At 39.3% G+C, this 23,959-nt stretch overlaps 1 protein-coding gene across 1 annotated transcript; it reads left to right on the top strand.

Moving 5' to 3' along the window:
- Window positions 1-3,518: 3,518 nt before the first annotated feature.
- On the top strand, window positions 3,519-4,463 carry LOC121476668 (olfactory receptor 51F2-like). Its single transcript, XM_041730807.1, has one exon. It carries the CDS (start codon window positions 3,519-3,521, stop codon window positions 4,461-4,463), a length of 945 nt encoding a protein of 314 aa, XP_041586741.1.
- Window positions 4,464-23,959: the final 19,496 nt, after the last annotated feature.

Raw genomic sequence — 23,959 nt, 5'->3', positions numbered from 1 at the left:
AATACGCTATACATTAAAGTCATAAAGCCATCACAATGTGTTCATTCAACATATTTTAAAATTCAGTTCCTTTTAAAATAGTAGTGGCAAATCCTGGCATTTGAAGTCAGAGAGAACAAAGTTTAATTCTTGGATCCACCATTGTCATGTTAGATAAATGTGAAAAGTAATATGATTCTTCTGAGCCTTGGATTTCTAACCTTAGCTTCAATTTTCCCATTTGTTAAAAGGAACTCATAATACCAGTGCATGTTGTGATAGTGATGGATGGAAAGCTTTATAGTGGGAGCAGTCTATATATTCTTGGTTGTCTGGTTACAAGGTTGTGTAAGTCATAGACCTTTTCTTAGAATTCTCCATTGGGGAGAAAGAGAAATTTAAATATATCTTTCCATTAATAGTTATTTAATATTGCTTGTAGTTTTAGTGCAAGAAGACCCAAGGGGGTTAAGAATCATAGAATTTTAAAAAAAAGGAATTAAAAAAAAGGTATTCTTTTCCCATAAGCTTTACTAATGGAGTTTCCTGCATTAGAATAGTTCTACTCAGTTTCCCTTTGATTGAAAAAAGAGACCATTAGAAGCATGCAAAGCAGTGGAAAGAGGATCCGGCAAAGGAGATATAAGTATATTGTTACATAGTAGGCATTTAATACATTATCACTATTATTAAATAGAAGACTAGTTTAGATACTTAAATATCCATTGGGATCTCTTAATTTATTTAACTATGATAAAAAGAGCATTAACTTGAGAGCCTGATTTCTCATCTTTAAAGAGGATATGATTTAAAGGTCCTTACAACTTCACATAGAAACAATTTATTTTTGTCACCAAGTCTATCTTTGAGCAAAGTCCTAGTATCAAGGATGAATACCAGATTAATCAGAAAACTGTTAGCTGATCTCCTATTTTAATATATGGCAATATTGTCATGAACTTTATTCATCATTTGAAGGAGCTGTCTATTGGGAATCACAATATATGGCTGAAGTTAAGTGTCTAGGGTCTATCACTGCTATCAGATACAATGAGTTAATTCACTCAACAGATATTCTTAGACAATGTTGTGCCAGATTTTCTTGGCTCTGAGATCAGAGGTCTGAGAAAAACTCAGTTTTTCTGGGAGTTATTTTCACCTTAGGAGCAGGCCTATGCCATCTCATCACTAGGTGCCTCTTCTGTATTTTTTGAAAATACTACTATTCCCTAGTGCTCTTTCCTCTGACCTTTTCACTGCTCCTGTGACTTTAAACCAGCCTTCAGTTAGACAAGTCATAAGCCTTACTGTCAAGGCAGAAGTCTCTTTGTTAGGAAAGCAAAGATAAATATATATTCCAGTCATTGCATGTAAGTAACAGGTGAAAAAGTGAGGTTTGTTTTCCAACTGAGGTCCAAGCATTGAAACAAAACTCATGAATTTAATTTTGTTATCCATTGCTCCTCAATTCAGATTTTCTAGTCATTAATTTTTTTGTGTCTTTGAGTTCTCAAGAGGTGTCCTATATTGAACAATTTTTTCTTTTCTTCTTTTCATGGGCTGTGTTTTATCTTCATCATACTTCATGTAATGAATTATTTCTACTCTAGCCAAAGCTACTGCTTGTTCATATAGTGGTTAGAATGAAACTCATCAAGTTGACTTATACTTAGATATTTTCTTTCCCAGAGTTACAGACAGATCTTCTTGGTGTACCAGATCTAATTCTTTTTTATTTTTTTATTTTTAAAATTTTTTTTATTGGTGTTCAATTTGCCAACATATAGAATAACACTCAGTGCTCATCCCATCAAGTGCCCCCCTCAGTGCCCGTTACCCAGTCACCCCACCCTCCGCCCACCCTCCCTACCACCACTCCTTGTTCGTTTCCCAGAGTTAGGAGTCTCTCATGTTCTATTTCCCACTCACTTTTTCTCCTTTCCCCTTTATTCCCTGTCACTATTTTTTATATTCCCCAAATGAATGAGACCATATAATGTTTGTCCTTCTCTGATTGACTTATTACATTCAGCATAATACCCTCCAGTTCCATCCACGTCGAAGCAAATGGTGGGTATTTGTCGTTTCTAATGGCTGAGTAATATTCCATTGTATACATAGGCCACATCGTCTTTATCCATTCATCTTTCGATGGACACCGAGGCTCCTTCCACACTTTGGCTATTGTGGACATTGCTGCTAGAAACATCGGGGTGCAGGTGTCCTGGCATTTCATTGCAACCAGATCTAATTCTAATTCTGTTCACTGCACATATTGGCATTTTGTAGGTGTTCAAATATTTGTTGAGTGAATGCATGCCTGAATGAATAGAAAAGGAGCACATACCTTAAAAACCAAGCATTATTTCTATATACAAAAATAGGGGGTGTCAGGAAACTTAGAATAAGAATCAGTACAGAAAAGCTACTTTAATCCTACAAATGTCTTGATCTGGGTGACCACATGCTCATATCCTCAGAGAGAAGATGGTTCATAGTCATCATCCTCCAGCTGAACAGAAATGAATCCAGACTCATGAGGGTTTCTGAAGGTACAACACCCCCAAACCCTCCACTCATTTTCTTATCTTTTTGCAATAATGGAATATTAAGAATCTTAATCAGATAATCCTGTCCAGTTATTATCTGTTCGTTCATTGCAACGAATAGTTCCTTTGTTCTTAAGGTTAACCTTTCCTTTAAAGGAGATTTGAGGATCCCTGGGTGGCTCAGTGGTTTAGCACCTGCCTTCACCCCAGGGCATGATCCTGGAGTCCTGGGATCAGGTCCCACGTCAGGCTCCCTGCATGGAGCCTGCTTCTCCCTCTGCCTGTATCTCTGCCTCTCTCTCTCTCTGCATCTCTCTCATGAATAATAATAATAATAAAGTATCAGATTTGTAACTACTACTTGCATAATGAAACACTTTACCAACTGTCACCCATTATAGTCTATTTGCCAGATTGAACTTGTTCTTTTATATTTATTTTATAATATTTAGTTTTATGAATGGTAATTTTATGAATTAATTTAATGAGTGGTGTTTTTCTAGAAAATATTTAATATTTATGATCCTATTTTCATTGGGTGCATAAGGCCTTGTAAGTCTTAATGGGCTCTTAAGGGCAACTGAGAAGTAAAGAAAAGCAGGATGAGTTGGCAGTGTTGCACAGAAGAGTCCTGTCTGTCCATGTACAAGGAATCATAGAATTGGAAAATATGTTACCATTATCTACTCTAACCTTCTGTTTTATACATTTATATGAGACTATACTGAAGCCTAGATATAGCATGTTACTTTTGCTAAAACCCAAATGTCCTCATACAATTTAATATTCTGTCTCTTTTCCTAGTTCACTACGATCAATTCTACATCTAAGAAAAGGACTTACTGGGCCTGCACTTCCATGGAAGACAAGACAAGGCTCCCTAGTGATACTAAATTATATGATATGTAGAAGAGAGTGAAAACGTCTTTTTTGCCTATTTTGCAGGACATGGTCCTTTTTCTCCAGGGAAGTTGGCTCCCTTCACTCATTATGCCATTTTCCAATCAAAGCATTTTCCACCCTGCAGTCTTCTTTCTTACTGGCATCCCTGGTTTTGAAAGTTACCATGCCTGGCTCTCCATCCCTTTTTGTTGTCTCTATGCCATTGCCATCTCTGGGAATGGTATGATCTTGTTTGTCATCCTCACTGAGTCAAGCCTCCATGAACCCATGTACTATTTCCTCTCCATGCTCTCCTTCACGGACCTAGGGCTGTGCCTTTCCACATTGGTCACCATGCTGCGTATTTTCTGGTTCAATGCTCAAGAAATCAGTTTTGATGCCTGCATTAGCCAAATGTTCTTTATCCATGGTTTCACATTCATGGAGTCCTCTGTACTTCTGGTGATGGCCTTTGACCGCTTCATTGCCATCTGTAACCCACTGAGATATGCCACAATCTTAACCAATTCAAGGATCATCAAAGTGGGCTTTGCTATTGTTATTAGAGGGACAACGGCTCTAGTACCTTTACTCCTGCTCTTAAAGCGTCTGTCCTTCTGCCGTAGCCATGTTCTGCACCATTCATATTGTTTCCACCCTGATGTGATGAAGCTTTCATGCACAGATACCAAGATCAACAGTGCATTTGGTTTGGCTATTGTTATCTCTACTGCTGGCATAGACTCTGTCTTGATCCTTCTCTCCTATGTTCTGATCATCCACTCTGTGCTCAGCATTGCCTCCCCAAAGGAGCGGAAAAAGGCCTTTGGTACTTGTGTCTCACACATAAGTGCCGTTGCCATCTTCTACATCCCCATGATCAGCTTGTCACTGGTACACAGATTTGGGAAGCATGCCCCTCCCCTTGTGCACACCCTTATTGCCAATGTTTACCTGCTCATCCCTCCTGTGATGAATCCCATAATCTATAGTGTGAAGACCAAGCAAATTCGTAAGGCTGTGCTCAAAATTTTCCTTTCTAAGCTGATTTAGGAAATTTTCAGTACATTCTTCTTTATATAGTCTCTCTCACTCATTTTGATTTTCTACTAGTGTGAGTTACAACTATACCATGAGAAAGCATGTTTATACAGGATTTCACTCTTTTCTGATAATCCAGTAATTTATGTCTTATACAGTTCTAGAATGTGAACATTTTTAGAGCAGAGATCATGTCTTGTGTAATTCTGGCACTCCCACAAATACTGCTTTTGGCTTAGAATAAGGCCATAGGTAAAATATGCCTACATGCATAGATAAATGAGGTCTTTCCTTGGAGCTCTAGAGTATGTACCTACCCAAGGAATGTCTGATGTAATTTAAATATTTTCTTTATCTATTTAGAGAGAGCATGAGCGAGGATGGGCAGAAAGGGAGTGAAAGGGAGAAATAATGTGAAGCCGACTCCCCACTGATTCAGAGCCTGATTTGGGGCTTGATCTAATGACCTTGAGATCAAGAGCCTAGCAGAAACCAAGAGTCAGAAGCTCAGCTGACTAAACCTCCCAGGCTAAGTCACCCTTGATATAATTTAGATCAGTAGGAAATTCTAGGCTTCATAAATATCTATTTTGGGGAATAATTTCAAGGTCCTGGGATCAAGCCCCAAATCAGACTCTGAGATCAGTGGGGAGTCTGCTTCAGATTCTTTTTTTCTCTGTCCCTCCCTGTCTGCCCTTCCACTCATGAACTCTCTGTCTCTCAAATAGATAGATAAATAAATAAAATATTTATATCAGACATTCCTTGGATAGCTACACACGCTAGAGATGGTAAAACTGTCTAAATCCCAAAGAAAGACATCACTTGTCTATGCATGTAGGCATATTTTACCCATCGCTTTATTCTAAGCCAGGTGCAGTTATTTGTGGGAGTGCCATAATGATAACTATCTCCCAAAATAGATTATTCAAGGCTGAGGAACATGAATAAGCACAGTAAATAAGAAGAAATGTGAATGAAAAGGGTACTTTCTTAATTCTTTAAAGAGTCCTACAGATTAGTTTGGTAAATGTATTATTTTATTATCCAATATCTATTGATTCATAATCTATATATATGTCTAAAAGGGGAAAATGGACAGGAATGCAGAGTTGTATTATGATGTTCAATATATCATTATACATTGTAATGAAAATTTGGAAACTGCTTAAACAATTACTTTTAGGATATTGGTTAAATAAGATATAAACTATCATGCAAAAAACTAAAACTGATATAAATATACATGATAAATGATTAAGAGATAGATTAGTATACAGAGTACTTTATACAGTTTGTATATATATTTCATGTGAATACACACATACACACACAAACACACACACACACACATTAAAAAGAATGGTCTAAGGACACCTGGGTTGCTCAGCAGTTGAACATCTGCCTTTGGCTCAGGTCGTGATCCCAGAGTCCTGGGATTGAGTCACGCATCAGGCTCCCTGTAGGGAGCCTGCTTCTACCTCTGCCTATGTCTCTGCCTCTCTCTGTGTGTCTTTCATGAATAAATAAATAAAATCTTTTTAAAAAAATTATAGTCTACCACAGCCTGGCAGTCTGTGGAAAACTGGAAACTCAGTTTGGGCTCACAGATTCCATAGTTCTGTGTGTTGGTCAACACAGAGCAAACGGATGAAAAAAATTAGCTGTCAGCTTCCTCTTGGGGAATGAAAGTGTAGAGCCATGCATACAGCACCGCAGTTTCCCCAAGAGGCCTTCCAGAATACTGGCCTCTGTCTTGCCACTCTTGGAACCTGAATGTGTTGACCACAGCCTGATAACCTGGGGGGAGAATGGAGAGAGCATCTTGGGCTCGAAGACACCATAGCCCCGATCCTTCTCATCACAGAATGAGCGGATAAAAAAGGGACCTCTCAGCATTCTTCTGGGTTGGGGAAGAGTTGAGCTGTATGTACAGTGTCCAAGCTTCTCTGAGGGGATCCTCCACAGGACTGCCCTCTGTCCTGTCAGTCTTAGGACTCAGATGGGTTTTGCAGAGTCTAATAGCATGGGGGAGAAGGAAGCCATAAGGTTGGGCTCTTAGAGGCCATAGCTCCACCTCCTGGTTCTCCACAGAGTGACATGAAAAATCCCCCAGCCACCTGCTTCTCCCTAGAGAGGGAGAGGTGATAGGGCCCAGACTCATTCCCTAGGCATATTGGTGGAGGTTTTCTCCTCTATAAGGCCAGTCTGTGAAGACTGGGAAAGAAGTCTGCTTTATATAATGCGCAAATATCAAAGAAAAAGGAAAATCAGCCAAAGAAATTTCAAACAAAGGAACAAGAAAAAATCTTCAGAAACTGACCAAAATGAAATGAACCTATATGATTTACCTGACAAAGAATTCAAAATACTTGTCATAAAGAGGCTTACTGAGATCTAGAGAATAATGCATGAATAAACAGAATTTCAACAGAGATAGACTATAAGAAATACCAAACAGATATGTAGGCAACACTATGTTTTTTAATAATAAATTTATTTTTTATTGGTGTTCAATTTGCCAACATGCAGAATAACACCCAGTGCTCAACCCATCAAGTGCCCCCCTCAGTGCCCGTCACTCATTCACCCCCACCCCCCACCCTCCTCCCCTTCCACCACCCCTAGTTCGTTTCCCAGAGTTAGGAGTCTTTATGTTCTGTCTCCCTTTCTGATATTTCCTACCCATTTCTTCTGCCTTCCCTTCTATTCCCTTTCACTATTATTTATATTCCCTAAATGAATGAGAACATACAATGTTTGTCCTTCTCCGATTGACTCATTTCACTCAGCATAATACCCTCCAGTTCCATCCATGTTGAAGCAAATGGTGGGTATTTGTCGTTTCTAATGGCTGAGCAATATTCCATTGTATACATAAACCACATCTTCTTTATCCATTCATCTTTCGAGGACACTGAGGCTCCTTCCACAGATTGGCTATTGTGGACATTGCTGCTAGAAACATCGGGGTGCAGGTGTCAGGGCGTTTCACTGCATCTGCAACTTTGAGGTAAATTCCCAGCAGTGAAAATTGCTGGGTCGTAGGGCAGGTCTATTTTTAACTCTTTGAGGAACCTCCACACACTTTTCCAGAGTGGCTGCACCAGTTCACATTCCCACCAACAGTGTAAGGGGGTTCCCTTTTCTCCACATCCTCTCCAACATTTGTGGTTTCCTGCCTTGTTAATTTTCCCCATTCTCACTGGTGTGAGGTGGTATCTCATTGTGGTTTTGATTTGTATTTCCCTGATGGCAAGTGATGCAGAGCATTTTCTCTTGTGTGTGTTGGCCATGTCTATGGCTTCCTCTGTGAGATTTTTTCTGTTCATGTCTTTTGCCCATTTCATGATTAGATTGTTTGTTTCTATGGTGTTGAGTTTAATAGGTTCTTTGTAGATCTTGGAAACTAGCCCTTTATCTGATACATCATTTGCAAATATCTTCTCCCATTCTGTAGGTTGTCTTTTAGTTTTGTTGACTGTATCCTTTGCTGTGCAAAAGCTTCTTATCTTGATGTAGTCCCAATGGTTCATTTTTGCCTTTGTTTCTTTTGCCTTCATGGATGTATCTTGCAAGAAGTTACTGTGGCCGAGTTCAAAAAGGGTGTTGGCTGTGTTCTCCTCTAGGATTTTGATGGAATCTTGTCTCACATTTAGATCTTTCATCCATTTTGAGTTTATCTTTGTGTATGGTGCAAGAGAGTGGTCTAGTTACATTCTTCGGCAAGTGGATGTCCAATTTCCCCAGCACCATTTATTGAAGAGACTTTCTTCCCGTGGATAGTCTTTCCTACTTTATCGAATATTAGTTGACCATAGGTTGAGGGTCTACTTCTGGATTGTCTATTCTGTTCCATTGATCTATGTGTCTGTTTTTATGCCAATACCACACTGTCTTGATGAACACAGCTTTATAGTACAACCTGAAATCTGGCATTGTGATGCCCCCAGCTATGGTTTTCTTTTTTAATATTCCCCTGGCTATTTGGGGTGTTTTCTGATTCCACACAGCTCTTAAAATAATTTGTTCCAACTCTGTGAAGAAAGTCCATAGTATTTTAATAGGGATTGCATTAAACGTGTATATTGCCCTGGGTAACATTGACATTTTCACAATATTAATTCTGCCAATCCATGAGCATGGAATGTTTTTCCATCTCTTTGTGTCTTCCTCAATTTCTTTCAGAAGTGTTCTATAGTTTTTAGGACATAGATCCTTTACCTCTTTGGTTAGGTTTACTCCTAGGTATCTTATGCTTTTGGGTGCAATTGTAAATGGGATTGACTCCTTAAATTCTCTTTCTTCAGCCTCATTGTTAGTGTATAGAAACGCCACTGACTTCTGGGCATTGGTTTTGTATCCTGTCACACTGCCAAATTGCTGTATGAGTTCTAGTAATCTTGGGGTGGAGACTTTTGGGTTTTCTATGTAGAGTATCATGTCATCGGCGAAGAGGGAGAGTTTGACTTCTTCTTAGCAAATTTGAATGCCTTTGATATCTTTTTTGTTGTCTGATTGCTGAGGCTAGGACTTCCAGTACTATGTTGAATAGCAGTGGTTAGAGTCAACATCCCTGTCTTCTTCCTGATCTTAGGGGAAAGGCTCCCAGTGCTTCCCCATTGAGAATTATATTTGCTGTGGGCTTTTCGTAGATGGCTTTTAAGATGTTGAGGAATGTTCCCTCTATCCCTACACTCTGAAGAGTTTTGATCAGGAATGGATGCTGTATTTTGTCAAATGCTTTCTCTGCATCTTGGTTTTTCTCTTGCTGATATGATGAATCACAATGATTGTTTTACGAGTGTTGAACCAGCCTTGTGTCCTGGAGAAAAATCCTACTTGGTCATGGTGAATAATTTTCTTAATGTACTGTTGGATCCTATTGGCTAGTATCTTGTTGAGAATTTTTGCATCTCGTTCATCAGGGATATTGGTCTGTAATTCTCCTTTCTTTTTTTTATTTATTTTTTTTTTTATTTTTATTTTTTTCAGTCCTGTTTTTTTTTTTTTTTTAACTTTTATTGGTGTTTAATTTACCAACATACAGAAAAACACCCAGTGCTCATCCCGTCAAGTGTCCACCTCAGTGCCCGTCACCCATTCCCCTCCAACACCCGCCCTCCTCCCCTTCCACCACCCCTAGTTCGTTTCCCAGAGTTAGGAGTCTTTATGTTCTGTCTCCCTTCCTGATATTTCCCAACATTTCTTTTCCCTTCCTTTATATTCCCTTTCACTATTATTCATATTCCCCAAATGAATGAGAACATACACTGTTTGTCCTTCTCCGATTGACTTATTTCACTCAGCATAATACCCTCCAGTTCCATCCACGTTGAAGCAAATGGTGGGTATTTGTCGTTTCTAATTGCTGAGTAATATTCCATTGTATACATAAACCACATCTTCTTTATCCATTCATCTTTCGATGGACACCGAGGCTCCTTCCACAGTTTGGCTATTGTGGCCATTGCTGATAGAAACATCGGGGTGCAGGTGTCCCGACGTTTCATTGCATCTGAATCTTTGGGGTAAATCCCCAACAGTGCAATTGCTGGGTCGTAGGGCAGGTCTATTTTTAACTCTTTGAGGAACCTCCACACAGTTTTCCAGAGTGGCTGCACCAGTTCACATTCCCACCAACAGTGTAAGAGGGTTCCCTTTTCTCCGCATCCTCTCCAACATTTGTTGTTTCCTGCCTTGTTAATTTTCCCCATTCTCACTGGTGTGAGGTGGTATCTCATTGTGGTTTTGATTTGTATTTCCCTGATGGCAAGTGATGCAGAGCATTTTCTCATGTGCATGTTGGCCATGTCCATGTCTTCCTCTGTGAGATTTCTCTTCATGTCTTTTGCCCATTTCATGATTGGATTGTTTGTTTCTTTGGTGTTGAGTTTAATAAGTTCTTTATAGATTTTGGAAACTAGCCCTTTATCTGATATGTCATTTGCAAATATCTTCTCCCATTCTGTAGGTTGTCTTTTAGTTTTGTTGACTGTATCCTTTGCTGTGCAAAAGCTTCTTATCTTGATGAAGTCCCAATAGTTCATTTTTGCTTTTGTTTCTTTTGCCTTCGTGGATGTATCTTGCAAGAAGTTACTGTGGCCAAGTTCAAAAAGGGTGTTGCCTGTGTTCTCCTCTAGGATTTTGATGGAATCTTGTCTCACATTTAGATCTCTCATCCATTTTGAGTTTATCTTTGTGTATGGTGAAAGAGAGTGGTCCAGTTTCATTCTTCTGCATGTGGATGTCCAATTTTCCCAGCACCATTTATTGAAGAGACTGTCTTTCTTCCAATGGATAGTCTTTCCTCCTTTATCGAATATTAGATGGCCGTACATTTCAGGGTCCACTTCTGGGTTCTCTATTCTGTTCCATTGATCTATGTGTCTGTTTTTGTGCCAGTACCACACTGTCTTGATGACCACAGCTTTGTAATACAACCTGAAATCTGGCATTGTGATGCCCCCAGCTAAGGTTTTCTTTTTTAAAATTCCCCTGGCTATTCGGGGTCTTTTCTGATTCCACACAAATCTAAAAATAATTTGTTCTAACTCTCTGAAGAAAGTCCATGGTATTTTGATAGGGATTGCATTAAACGTATAAATTGCCCTGGGTAACATTGACATTTTTACAATATTAATTCTGCCAATCCATGAGCATGGAATATTTTTCCATCTCTTTGTGTCTTCCTCAATTTCTTTCAGAAGTGTTCTATAGTTTTTAGGGTATAGATCTTTTACCTCTTTGGTTAGGTTTATTCCTAGGTATCTTATGCTTTTGGGTGCAATTGTAAATGGGATTGACTCCTTAATTTCTCTTTCTTCAGTCTCATTGTTAGTGTATAGAAATGCCATTGATTTCTGGGCATTGATTTTGTATCCTGCCACGCTACCAAATTGCTGTATGAGTTCTAGCAATCTGGGGGTGGAGGCTTTTGGGTTTTCTATGTAGAGTATCATGTCATCGGCGAAGAGGGAGAGTTTGACTTCTTCTTAGCAAATTTGAATGCCTTTGATATCTTTTTTGTTGTCTGATTGCTGAGGCTAGGACTTCCAGTACTATGTTGAATAGCAGTGGTTAGAGTCAACATCCCTGTCTTCTTCCTGATCTTAGGGGAAAGGCTCCCAGTGCTTCCCCATTGAGAATTATATTTGCTGTGGGCTTTTCGTAGATGGCTTTTAAGATGTTGAGGAATGTTCCCTCTATCCCTACACTCTGAAGAGTTTTGATCAGGAATGGATGCTGTATTTTGTCAAATGCTTTCTCTGCATCTTGGTTTTTCTCTTGCTGATATGATGAATCACAATGATTGTTTTATGAGTGTTGAACCAGCCTTGTGTCCTGGAGAAAAATCCTACTTGGTCATGGTGAATAATTTTCTTAATGTACTGTTGGATCCTATTGGCTAGTATCTTGTTGAGAATTTTTGCATCTCGTTCATCAGGGATATTGGTCTGTAATTCTCCTTTCTGGTGGGGTCTTTCTCTGGTTTCGGAATTAAGGTGATGCTGGCCTCATAGAACGAATTTGGAAGTACTCCATCTCTTTCTATCTTTCCAAACAGCTTTAGTAGAATAGGTATGGTTTCTTCTTTACATGTTTGATAGAATTCCCCTGGGAAGCCATCTGGCCCTGGACTTTTGTGTCTTGGGAGGTTTTTGATGACTGCTTCAATTTCCTCTGTGGTTATTGGCCTGGTAAGGTTTTCTATTTCTTCCAGTTCCAGTTTTGGTAGTTTGTGGCTTTCCAGAAATGCGTTCATTTCTTCTAGATTGCCTAATGTATTGGCGAATAGCTGTTCATAATATGTTTTTAAAATCGTTTGTATTTCCTTGTGTTGGTAGTGATCTCTCCTTTCTCATTCATGATTTTATTAATTTGAGTCTTCTCTCTCTTCTTTTTAATAAGGCTGGCTAATGGTTTATCTATCTTATTAATTCTTTCAAAGAACCAACTCCTGGTTTTGTTTACTTTTTCCACAGTTCTTCTGGTCTCGATTTCATTGAGTTCTGCTCGAATCTTTATTAACTCTCTTCTTCTGCTGGGTGTAGGATCCATTTGCTGTTTTTTCTCTAGCTCCTTTATGTGTAAGGTTAGCTTTTGTATTTGAGTTCTTTCCAGTTTTTGAATGGATGCTTGTATTGCGATGTATTTCCCCCTCAGGACTGCTTTTGCTGCATCCCAAAGATTTTGAACGGTTGTATCTTCATTCTCATTAGTTTCCATGAATCTTTTTAATTCTTCCTTAATTTCCTGGTTGACACTTTCATCTTTTAGCAGGATGGTCCTTAACCTCCATGTGGTTGAAGTCCTTCCAAACTTCTTCTTGTTATTTAGTTCTCATTTCAAGGCATTATGGTCTGAGAACACACAGGGGACGATCCCAATCTTTTGGTATCGGTTCAGACCCGATTTGTGACCCAGTATGTGGCCTATTCTGGAGAAAGTTCCATGTACGCGTGAGAAGAATGTGTATTCAGTTGAGTTTGGATGTAAAGTTCTGTAGATATCTGTGAAATCCATCTGGTCCAGTGTATCATTTAAAGCTCTCGTTTCTTTGGAGATGTTGTGTTTAGAAGACCTATCAAGTGTAGAAAGCGCTAGATTGAAGTCACCAAGCATAAGTGTATTATTATCTAAATATGTCTTAATTTGGTTATTAATTGATTGATATATTTGGCAGCTCCCACATTCAGGGCATGTATATCCATGATTGTTAAGTCCTCTCCTTGGATAGATCCTTTAAGTATGATATAGTGTGCCTCTTCATCTCTCACTACAGTCTTCGGGGTAAATTTTAGTTTATCTGATATAAGGATGGCTACCCCTGCTTTATTTTGAGGACCATTTGAATGGTAAATGGTTCTCCAACCTTTTATTTTCAGGCTGTAGGTGTCCTTCTGTCTAAAATGAGTCTCTTGTAGACAGCAAATAGATGGGTCCTGCTTTTTTATCCAGTCTGACACCCTGCGCCTTTTGATGGGGTCATTAAGCCCATTCACGTTCAGAGTTACTATCGAAAGATATGAGTTTAGTGTCATCATGATATCTATTCAGTCCTTGTTTTTGTGGATTGTTCCTCTGGACTTCTTCTTAAAGGGGAATTTTAAGAGTCCCCCTTAAAATTTCTTGCAGAACTGGTTTGGAGGTCACATATTCTTTCAGTTCCTGCCTGTCTTGGAAGCTCTTTATATCTCCTTCCATTTTGAATGAGAGCCTTGCTGGATAAAGTATTCTGGGTGCAGGTTCTTCTCATTTAGGGCCCTGAATATATCCTGCCAGCCCTTTCTGGCCTGCCAGGTCTCTGTGGAGAGGTCTGCTGTTACCCTAATACTCCTCCCCATAAAAGTCAGGGATTTCTGGTCTCTTGCTGCTTTAAGGATCTTCTCTTTATATTTGGAATTTGCACGCTTCACTATTAAATGTCGAGGTGTTGAACGGTTTTTATTGATTTTAGGGGGGGATCTCTCTTTTTCCTGGATCTGAATGCCTGTTTCCCTTCCCAGATTAGGAAAGTTTTCAGCTAGGATTTGTTCAAATACATATTCTGGCCCTCTGTCCCTTTCGGTGCCCTCGGGAACCCCAATTAAACGTAGGTTTTTCTTCTTCAGGCTGTTGTTTATTTCCCTTAATCTGTCTTCATGGTCTTTTAATTGTCTGTCTCTTTTTTCCTCAGTTTCCCTCTTTGCCATCAACTTGTCTTCTATGTCACTCACTCGTTCTTCCACCTCGTTAACCCTGGTCATTAGGACTTCTAGTTTGGATTGCATGTCATTCAATTGATTTTTAATTTCTGCCTGATTGGATCTAAATTCTGCAGTCATGAAGTCTCTTGAGTCCTTTATGGTTTTTTCTAGAGCCACCAGTAGCTGTATAATAGTGCTTCTGAATTGGCTTTCTGACATTGAATTGTAATCCAGATTTTGTAACTCTGTGGGAGAGAGGACTGTTTCTGATTCTTTCCTTTGAGGTGAGGTTTTCCTTCTAGTCATTTTGCTCAGTGCAGAGTGGCCAAAAACAAGTTGTATTGGGAAAAGGAGAAAAAGAGAGGAGAGAAAGAAGGAAAGAAAAGAGAAAAAGAAAAAAGAAAACGTAAGAAAAAAAGAGAAGAAAAAGAGAAAGAAAAAAAAGAAAGGGGAAAAAAAGGATGGGGGAAGCAAACAAATCAAAAAGAAAATAAAAAAACACGGGGGAGTATCTTCCGATTCTGTATACTTTAAGTCCCTTGACTTCCTCTGGTACTGGTCCGTCTCGCTGGTCTTCTGGGGGAGGAGCCTGCTGTGCTGATTCTCAGGTGTTGGCACTTGGGGGAGCTGCTCTGCCCCTGCCTGGTGCAGGGCTCAGTGGGGGTTGTTCACCCCGTGAGGCCCCGGGAGGAAGCCACAGTGGCAGGGGCAGCTCTGGGACCCTGGAGTCAGCCCCCGCAGTAGCTCCGGGGCTCTCTGTCTGCAGGGCCTGGGGGCTCCGGGGCGGGGCCGCTGATCTGCTCAGCTCCGGGCAGGAGCGTCCTTGCTGTCCTGGGCCCTCCCGGCCTCTGCCTGTCCCGGGGGAGGCCGGATCCTGGGCTGTGTCCCGCGCCCTGTGCTCCGGGGCCTGCGCTGTTGGATTCGCGCTCCCGGCGGTGCAGCCCCCTCCGCGGAGCCGCCGCCCGAGCCCCTCCGAGCTGCTCCGGGTCCCGCCGTGTGCGCTGCAGCCCTTAGGGAGCTCGGCGCACTCTCCCGGGGCGCAGGTGCCTGTTAGTGTCCCCGGGAGCCCGAGGGCATCCCCGCCCTCCTGGGTCCTACTCTAACTCCCTGCGGGCCCCTTTCCGCCGGGGAAGGTTGGTGCAGCTCCTGCTCCTCCGGGACGGGGCTCTCCTGTCCTGGGGACACTCGCCCCGGCCTCAGCCCGGCTCCTCGCGGGGCCCCTCCCCCTTGCAGGCCTTTTGTTTCTTTATTTCTTTTTTCCCATCTTCCTACCTTGAAAGAAGCGCGAACTCTTCTCACTGTAGCGCTCCAGCTGTTCTCTCTTTAAATCTCAGGCCGAAGTTGTAGATTTTCAGGATGATTTGAAGTTTATCTAGGTAATTTTGTGGGGACAGGTGACTTGGGGACCCTACTCCTCCTCCATTTTGCCCCTGTCTCCAACAACACTGTATTTACTGTAACGGTGGTAGGCACATCAATATAAATACAAACATAAAAGGTAAACAAAGCATTTAAAATGACTGTAACCACAAATATGCTTAAATATGCACAATATGAACAGATATAAACTGTAACAACAACAGCAAAGTATATTTAGGAGAGAAATTAAAGTGTAGCATTTTTGCGTGTGATTGAACTTAAGTAGTTATCAACTTAAATTAGACTGCCATAAGATATGTTATGTAATGCCCTTGCAAGAATACCTATAAAACTTACACTAAGAAACAGAAAGGGATCAAAGCATATTAGTACCAAGAAACTCCAAAATACAAAAAAAGAAAATGAAAAAAGAAAAACCAGTGAAAAGACAGCAAAGGAATTACCAGACTAACAGAAAATAACTAACAAAATAGCAATGGTAAACTCTTCCTTATCATTAATCACTATTTTTTAAAAAGATTTGTTTATTAGAGAGACAGAGAGAGAGAGAGAGAGAGAGATGTGGAGGGGCGCAGAGGGAGAGGAAGAGATAAACTCTAAGAAGACTCTGCACTGAGTGCAGAGCCGGACCTGGGGCTCAGTCTCATGACCCTGAGATCATGACCTCAGCTGACACCAACAGTCAGACACTTAACCGACTGTGCCACCCAGGTGCCCCTTAATAATCACTTTAAATGTAGATGGAATATATTCCCCAATCAAAAGAAAAAGAGTGGCTTAATAGAATGAAAAACAGAAGAAAAAGAAACCAGAAACAAACCATGATCCCACTATCTGTTGAATTCACTTGAATCTTAAGGACACACATACACTGAAAGTGAAGGATATAAAAATATACTGCACAAATGATAACCAAAAGAGAGCAGGAGGTGGCTATATTTATATCAACAAAATAGACTTCAAGTTACAAACCATCCTGAGAAAGAACAGGACAAAATGATAGAGGGTCGATCTACCAGGAAGATATAAGAATTATAAATATATATTTACCCAACATCAAAGCATCTAAATATATAAAGCAGCCACTGACAAAACTGAAGAGAGAAAGTAATATAATAATAATAATAATAGGAGAGTTGAATACTCCACTTTCAATCCTGGATTGAACTACAAAACAGAAGATCAACAAGAAAACAGAGCTTGAACAACAAGATAGCCAAATGAACCTAAGAGACATATAGAAAACATTCTACCCAACAACAGCTGGATATACAATCTTCTCAAATATGCCTACTTTCTCCAGGGTAGATCACATGTTAGTTCACAAAATAAGTCTCAACAAATTTGAGAGGTTTAAAATCATACTAAATGTCTTTTCTGATCAATGGACTAAAACTAGAAATAATAGCTGAAGGAAAACTAGACCACAAAAATGTGGAAATTAAACAACACACTATTGAGCAACCATTGGATCAAGATGAAGTAAAAAGTAAATTAGAAAAAAAGTACCTTGCACTGTTGGGGATTTACCCCAAAGATACAGATGCAATGAAACGCCAGGACACCTGCACCCCGATGTTTATAGCAGCAATGTCCACAATAGCCAAACTATGGAAGGAGCTTTGGTGTCCATCGAAAGATGAATGGATAAAGAAGATGTGGTTTGTGTATACAATGGAATATTACTCAGCCATTAGAAATGAAAAATACCCACCATTTGCTTCGACATGGATGGAACTGGAGGGTATTATGCTGAGTGAAGTGAAATTCTTCTCCAATTGGAGAAGGACAAACATTATATGGTCTCATTCATTTGGGGAATATAAAAAATAGTGAAAGGGAATAAGGGGGAAAGGAGAGAAAATGAGTGGGAAATATCAGAAAGGGAGACAGAACATGAGAGACTCCTAACTCTGGGAAATGAACTAGGGGTGGTAGAAGGGGAGGTGGGGGGGGTGAGGGTGACTGGATGACAGGCACTGAGGGGGGCACTTGATGGGATGAGCACTGGGTGTTATTCTCTATATGTTGGCAAATTGAGCACCAATAAAAATAAATTTATAAAAATAAAAAAATAAATGTGAGAATAATGAAAAAATTAGAGAAGTAAATGCAATAAAAATTAAAACAATAAAATCAACAAAATGAAAAATTGTTTTTTTTATAAAGATAAACCAAATTATAATCCCTTAGCTACACTAAAAAAAAGAACAGACATTACATCTAATGACGGAAAAACATCATAAGTGACTACTGTGAAAAATTACAGTAACAACAAAAAAGAATAAAATATTTAGGCATAAACTGAACAAAGGAGGTGAAAACTTTATCTATGGAAATCTAGGAAACGTTGATGAAAGAAATTAAACAAGACACAATCAAATAGACATCTTGTTTAATATTAAATCTCCTGATTCATGAACACAAGATATATTGTAATTGAAAATGTTTTCTTAATTTATTTTTTCAGATTGTTCATTGTTATGGTATAGAAATATAACTGATTTTGTATTTTGATTATATATATATATTACTTTTTTAATAATAAATTTATTTTTATTGGTGTTCAATTTACCAATATACAGAATAACACCCAGTGCTCATCCCCTCAAGTGCCCCCCCTCAGTGCCCGCCACCCAGTCACCCCCACCCCCCGCCCTCCTCCCCTTCCACCACCCCTACTTTTTTTTATTAGTTCTAACAGTTTTGTGATTTTGAGGTGTTTTCTTTTTTCTTTTTTTTATAAATTTATTTTTATTGGTGTTCAATTTGCCAGCATATAGAATAACACCCAGTGCTCATCCCGTCAAGTGCCCACCTCAGTGAGGGGTTTTCTATACAAAAGATCATGTTATCTGCAAACAGATAATTTTACTTCTTCCTTTACAATTTGGATGACTTATACAAAAGGGAATACTATTTAGCTTTAAAAAAGGAAATTCTGCAATATATGACAACATGGTTGGACCTTGAGGACATTATGTCAAGTTTAGCAAGCCAGACGCAGAAGGACAACTACTGTATGACTCCACTTATATGAGGTGTCTGAAATAGTCACGTTCATAAAGTCAAAGACTGGAATGCTGGTTACCAGGAGCTGATGGGTAGTAGGGGGGGAAAGGAATTATTAATCAATAGGCAGAAAGTTTCAGTATAAATAAGATGAATAAAACTCTATACATAGATTTGTGCTACAACATTGTATCTGTAGTCCACAGTAATGTATGCTTGGAATTTGTTGAGTATGGATCTCATGTTAAGTGTTTTTATCATATACAAAAAAAGATAAATAACATAAACCAAATGTTAAAAGCATTTATCTTTTAATAGATATTGGTTTACTTATATTTTTTATTTTATTTTATTTTATTTTATTTTATTTATTTTATTTTATTTTATTTTATTTTATTTTATTTTATTTTATTTTATTTTATTTTATTTTATTTTATTTATTTTATTCCTGAGACACACACAGAGGCAGAGACATAGGCAGAAGGAGAAGCAGGCCCCCCTTTGGGAGCCTGATGTGGGACTTGATCTTGGTACCCTGAGATCATGACCTGAGCCAAAGGCAGATGCTCAACCGTTGAGCCATCCAGCAGTCCCACTTATATTTTCTTTATACTTTGCTGTAGTTTAAAAATAATAATGTCTTTTAAATAATGTCTTTAAAGAAAAGCTCGATAATGTCTTGAATTGTTTTTCAGATATTGAAATAATCAATTTCCATTTAATAACCCCCTCAGTTCCCCAACACAGCTTTTCTCCCCCACCCCCAGCTTTGTTTTGCTCTTCACCTTCCTCAAGATCTTCATTTATTTGAGTCTTCACGCTACCCTCTTTCCATTTTTATCTATCACTGGTCTCAGTGTGGTCCAGCACCAGTACATCCAAATTGGTATTTTTTTTAAATGTATTTATTTATTTGAGAGGAAGAGAAAGAACACAAGAGCAGGGGAGGGAGAAGCAGACTTCCCACTGAACAGAGACCTGAATGCAGGGCTCAATTCCAGGACCCTGGGATCATCACCTGAGCTGAAGGCAGATGCTTAACTGATTGAACCACCCAGGCACCTCAGCTGGTAATTTTTTTTTAAGATTTTATTTATTTATTCATGAGGCACACACACACACACACACACACACACACACACACACACACGGAGAGAGAGAGAGAGAGACAGAGAGAGAGAGAGAGAGAGAGAGAGAGAGAGAGGCAGAGACACAGGCAGAGAGAGAAGCAGGCTCCATGCAGGGAGCCTGACATGGGACTCCATCCGTGGTCTCCAGGATCACGCCCTGGGCTGAAGGCGGCGCTAAACCGCTGAGCCACCTGGACTGCCCGAATTTTTTTTTTTTTTTTCTTAAGCACAGATTCCTCAACTTCATCCCAGAACTGCTTAATCAGAAACTCTTTAGATGGAGCCCAGGAATTTGCATTTTAACAAGCTACCTACAGATTGTACAGATTAGAGTAACACTCTTCTGGGGTCTAGGCTAAGACCTACATTTGAAAAACACCATGAATATCTTGCCATTAGTCTTTTATCATTTTGCCCTCTCTAACTGAAATATCTACCTGTTTTTGTTGTTGTTGTTGTTGTTGTTGTTTTAGCACTGGGTGTTATTCTGTATGTTGGAAAATTGAACACCAATAAAAAATAAATTTATTATCTACCTGTTTTTTTCTCTTCTGTTATTTGCTTTCATTTCACTAGGAGTCATTAGTGAATCTTTTATTGTAGGCTCTTAGTTTCCTACTGACTTGAAACTTTCTGTAAACTCACTGTAGTGTTTTCGGGAGATTGGTATATCTTGCAGAGACCCAAGAACTGTGCTTTATTAATAATAGCTAACTAAATATATGCTTATTGAATTAATAGTGTGTTTACATAATTTTGTAGATATTCTTAAATATTTGAGCATCTTCATTTTGGCAAACACTGTCAGAGGTACTTGGGGATGAAAGAGTGAACAATGGTGACATAGATTCTATTCTTAAAAGTAGTAACAATCTGACAAAACACATCTAAAATGACATCATATTTTGCAGTTGTTTCTTTTGAATAAGAGTCAATAACACACTGTGGCAGATACTAAAAGGAGTCATAGATGGTGATTTCTCACTTTTCCAGGGAAAGCTTGAACTAAAGGGAAAATCATCAACCTAGAAAATTCATAGCCTGGTGAGAATAATATAGCTTCTAGAAATTTACTGTTTAACAGAGGAGGCTGGACAGCCCCAGCGGCTCAGTAGTTTAGTGCCTCCTTCGGAGGGGGCTGTGATCCTGGAGACCCGGGATCGAGTCCCACGTCGGGTTCCCTGCATAGAGCCTGCTTCTGCTTCTGCCTGTGTGTGTCTCTGCCTCTCTCTCTCTCTCTCTCTCTCTGTGTGTGTGTTTGTGTGTGTGTGTCATGAATAAATAAAATCTTTAAAAAAATAACAGAGGAGGTATAATACACATAAGCAATACAAACAAAACATGATTCCAATTTCATGAATGTGCAGGAATGGTTTTGAAAAAGGAGGGTTTTGAGGATGGGGCGACTATCTTTTGGGATATGCTTTAAAATAAATATATAACAAATATTCTTATGAAAGCTACACCTCTGACTTTTGATGCAGTAAGAAAGATGATTCATGAAGTGTCACTTACATACAATTTTGCATAGTATAGCCACATATATACTAATAAAAGCCATTTTAAAATACATCCCTTTTCCTACTTTATAAAGTGATATTATTTACAGAAAGTGCATAAGCAATTTTTTAAAATCTTACAAGCTATATTTTTTACTTCTCCTTACTAGCTGTGTTACACTGTGAATTCAACACCATCCATTATGGAGGTTGTTTCATGCTGGTCTGAACCTGTCAATAACCAACCTATGGATAAACTGGTTTTTATTATGATTGCAAGCCATCCTTCAGTAAAGGCCATCAGGAAACTTAGAAAGTGAGAGGGTTTATTACTTACAAGTCTTGGAAAGTACATGGCACATCTGGGGTCACACAGTGAGATTACAGAGAGAAAGTAGGGGCCTGGGGTTCTGCTTTTATTGAGGTCAGGGGTGAGGGCCGAGGGTTTTGTGGGTTCACTTTTTATTGGTGAATTTAAAACATAAGTTTAAGAACTAAAGCACAGAAAGAAAAGAAAAAAGTAGCTAGATATTCAATTGTTTAAATCAACTGATCTCTAAAAGCAAAGGAAATATGGGGGTGGAGAGGGTGGCCTGGCTCTTTATCTAGTCCTGTGGCTGGCAATGTGTTTATTTTTTATTTAAATTCAATTTAATTAACATATACTGTATTATTGGTTTCAGGGATAGAACTTATTGATTCATCAGTTGCATATAACACTCAGTGCTGTTTCCATCATGGGCCCTCCTTAATGCCCATCACCCCGTTACTCCATCCGCCTTTCTACCTCCCCTCTAGCAACCCTTAGTTTGTTCCCTATAGTTAAGAGTCTCTCATGGTTTGTCTCCCTCTCTGCTCTTATTTTATTTTTCCTTCCCTTGACCTATGTTCATCTAGAGGGTATTATGCTAAGTGAAATAAGTCAGTCAGAGAAGGACATATACCATATGATTTCACTCATATGTGGAATTTAAGAAACAAAACAGATGGCAATGTGTTTTTTTAAATAAATTAATTTTTTTTGGTGTTCAATTTACCAACATACAGAATAACACCCAGTGCTCATCCCATCCAGTGCCCCCCCTCAGTGCCTGTCACCCATTCACCCCCACCCCCCATCCTTGACCAACAGCTGTCAAGACTTCTACTACAGAGGTCTATATATTTTTACATTTTTAAAGATATCTAGACCTATGAAACAATGCTTAAGACTGTCTGAGCTAATGTGGAAAATAAATCTGGCCAATCTAATGTAGAATTTGGAAGGGTAGGTAATAAAGTATCTGCTAAGACCTTACTAGTACATCAAGATTCTGTTTGAAAGTGTTTTCTGCATTGATATTTTTGTATAATCAGTGTATTGTGGCTGAGAGGAAAATACATTTGCTATTATTAATAGTCAGGCTTATATTGATGCCAAGTGAGGAACCACAATAGCTTATGGGCCCTCAAATAAAGTTCCCAACTCCCTCAGTTGCTTCACAAGAAGCTGCAGAAATGTGTGTTTCTAAGAAAGGAGAAAGATTAAATTCCATGCTGAGCAATCTCTGTTGTTATTTAGATTCATTTGTCTTAGAATGCCAGTACTTGCGTACATGGATCTGTTTAGCTTCATCATCACTTGCCACTTGCACCCAGGATTCCAGGCAAGCTGAATATATTATTAGTCTCTGTTCCTTATATGCTCTGTGCTCCCTTGTTTCTTGGTGCTAATCTTTCTACAGGATAAATACATGCCCTTATCATAAATATGACCTGTTCTAATCACTGAGTTTTATGCGTGTTTCTTTAGTGGATTTTGAGTGACTATTCTATTTTGTGTAATATCATTGCAAAACCGTTATAATGTGATCAATGATCAAAGTGTTTTATGAAAGAATCAGTGAACCTTTTTGGGGGGCATAAATGAAAATATTTCTTTAAAAAGTACAAAATTCTGGATGCCTGGGTAGCTCAGTCGGTTAAATGCCTGCCTTCGGCTAGAGTCATGATCCCAGGGTACTAGGGTGAGCCCCACATCAGGTTCCCTGCTTGGTGGGGAGCCTGCTTCTCCCCCTCCCTCTGCTGCTCCCCCTGCTTGTGCTTGCTCTCTCTTTTTCTGTCTCTGTCAAATTAATAAAATATTTTTTTAAAAATAAAAGGTACAAAATTCATCATAATGTTGGTGGAAGATAGAATTGCCAGGTGGCTTGAGGTAGTGTGGGGATGAGGAATGAGCTCATGCATAGAGCAGGTGCTTTTATCTGGAATTATATACCTACAAATTTACTTTTAACAAAATTTAATCAAGATATAAGATTAATGAGTGGGGTACCCAGATGGCTCAGCAATTGAGCATCTGCCTTCAGCTCAGGGCGTGATCCCGGGTCCAGGGATCGGTCCGGAATCAGGCTCTCCGCAGGGAGCTTGCTTCTCCCTCTGCCTATGTCTCTGCCTCTCTCTCTCTTTCTCTCAGTCTCTCATGAATAAGTGAATAAAATCTTAAGAAAAAAGATATAAGATCAATGAGCTATGGCATCAGTCCCTACAAAAGTTAAGTGCAGTGAAAAAGGGAAGGAATCATGAAGTAGAATGAACCCTTCAGAAACTTCATACTCTGGGGACCACAAAAACATCCACTAGGAGTTTTCTGATGTAGAGATTTCATGCATCCTGGGTCTTGGCTCCTTTATATATGCTACATATCCCTGAGTAAAAAAATCTCCCCAGCTCCTCAGTCCCTTCCTGGCAAACAGGGCAAGAAAGAACACATCTCCATGTTTTGTAAATAATAATGCTGCATTCAGGGAAAACATCAA

Source organism: Vulpes lagopus, chromosome 15, assembly GCF_018345385.1.
Source record: "Vulpes lagopus strain Blue_001 chromosome 15, ASM1834538v1, whole genome shotgun sequence".
Taxonomy (NCBI): Eukaryota; Metazoa; Chordata; class Mammalia; order Carnivora; family Canidae; genus Vulpes; species Vulpes lagopus.
The sequence above is the reverse complement of the archived record's forward strand: the minus strand, read 5'-3'. Positions and strand labels throughout refer to the sequence as shown.

What these genes read in the sequence shown, in the direction of transcription:
- LOC121476668 (XM_041730807.1), top strand. Translation starts at nt 3,519, where the DNA reads ATGCCATTTTCCAATCAAAGCATTTTCCACCCTGCAGTCTTCTTTCTT.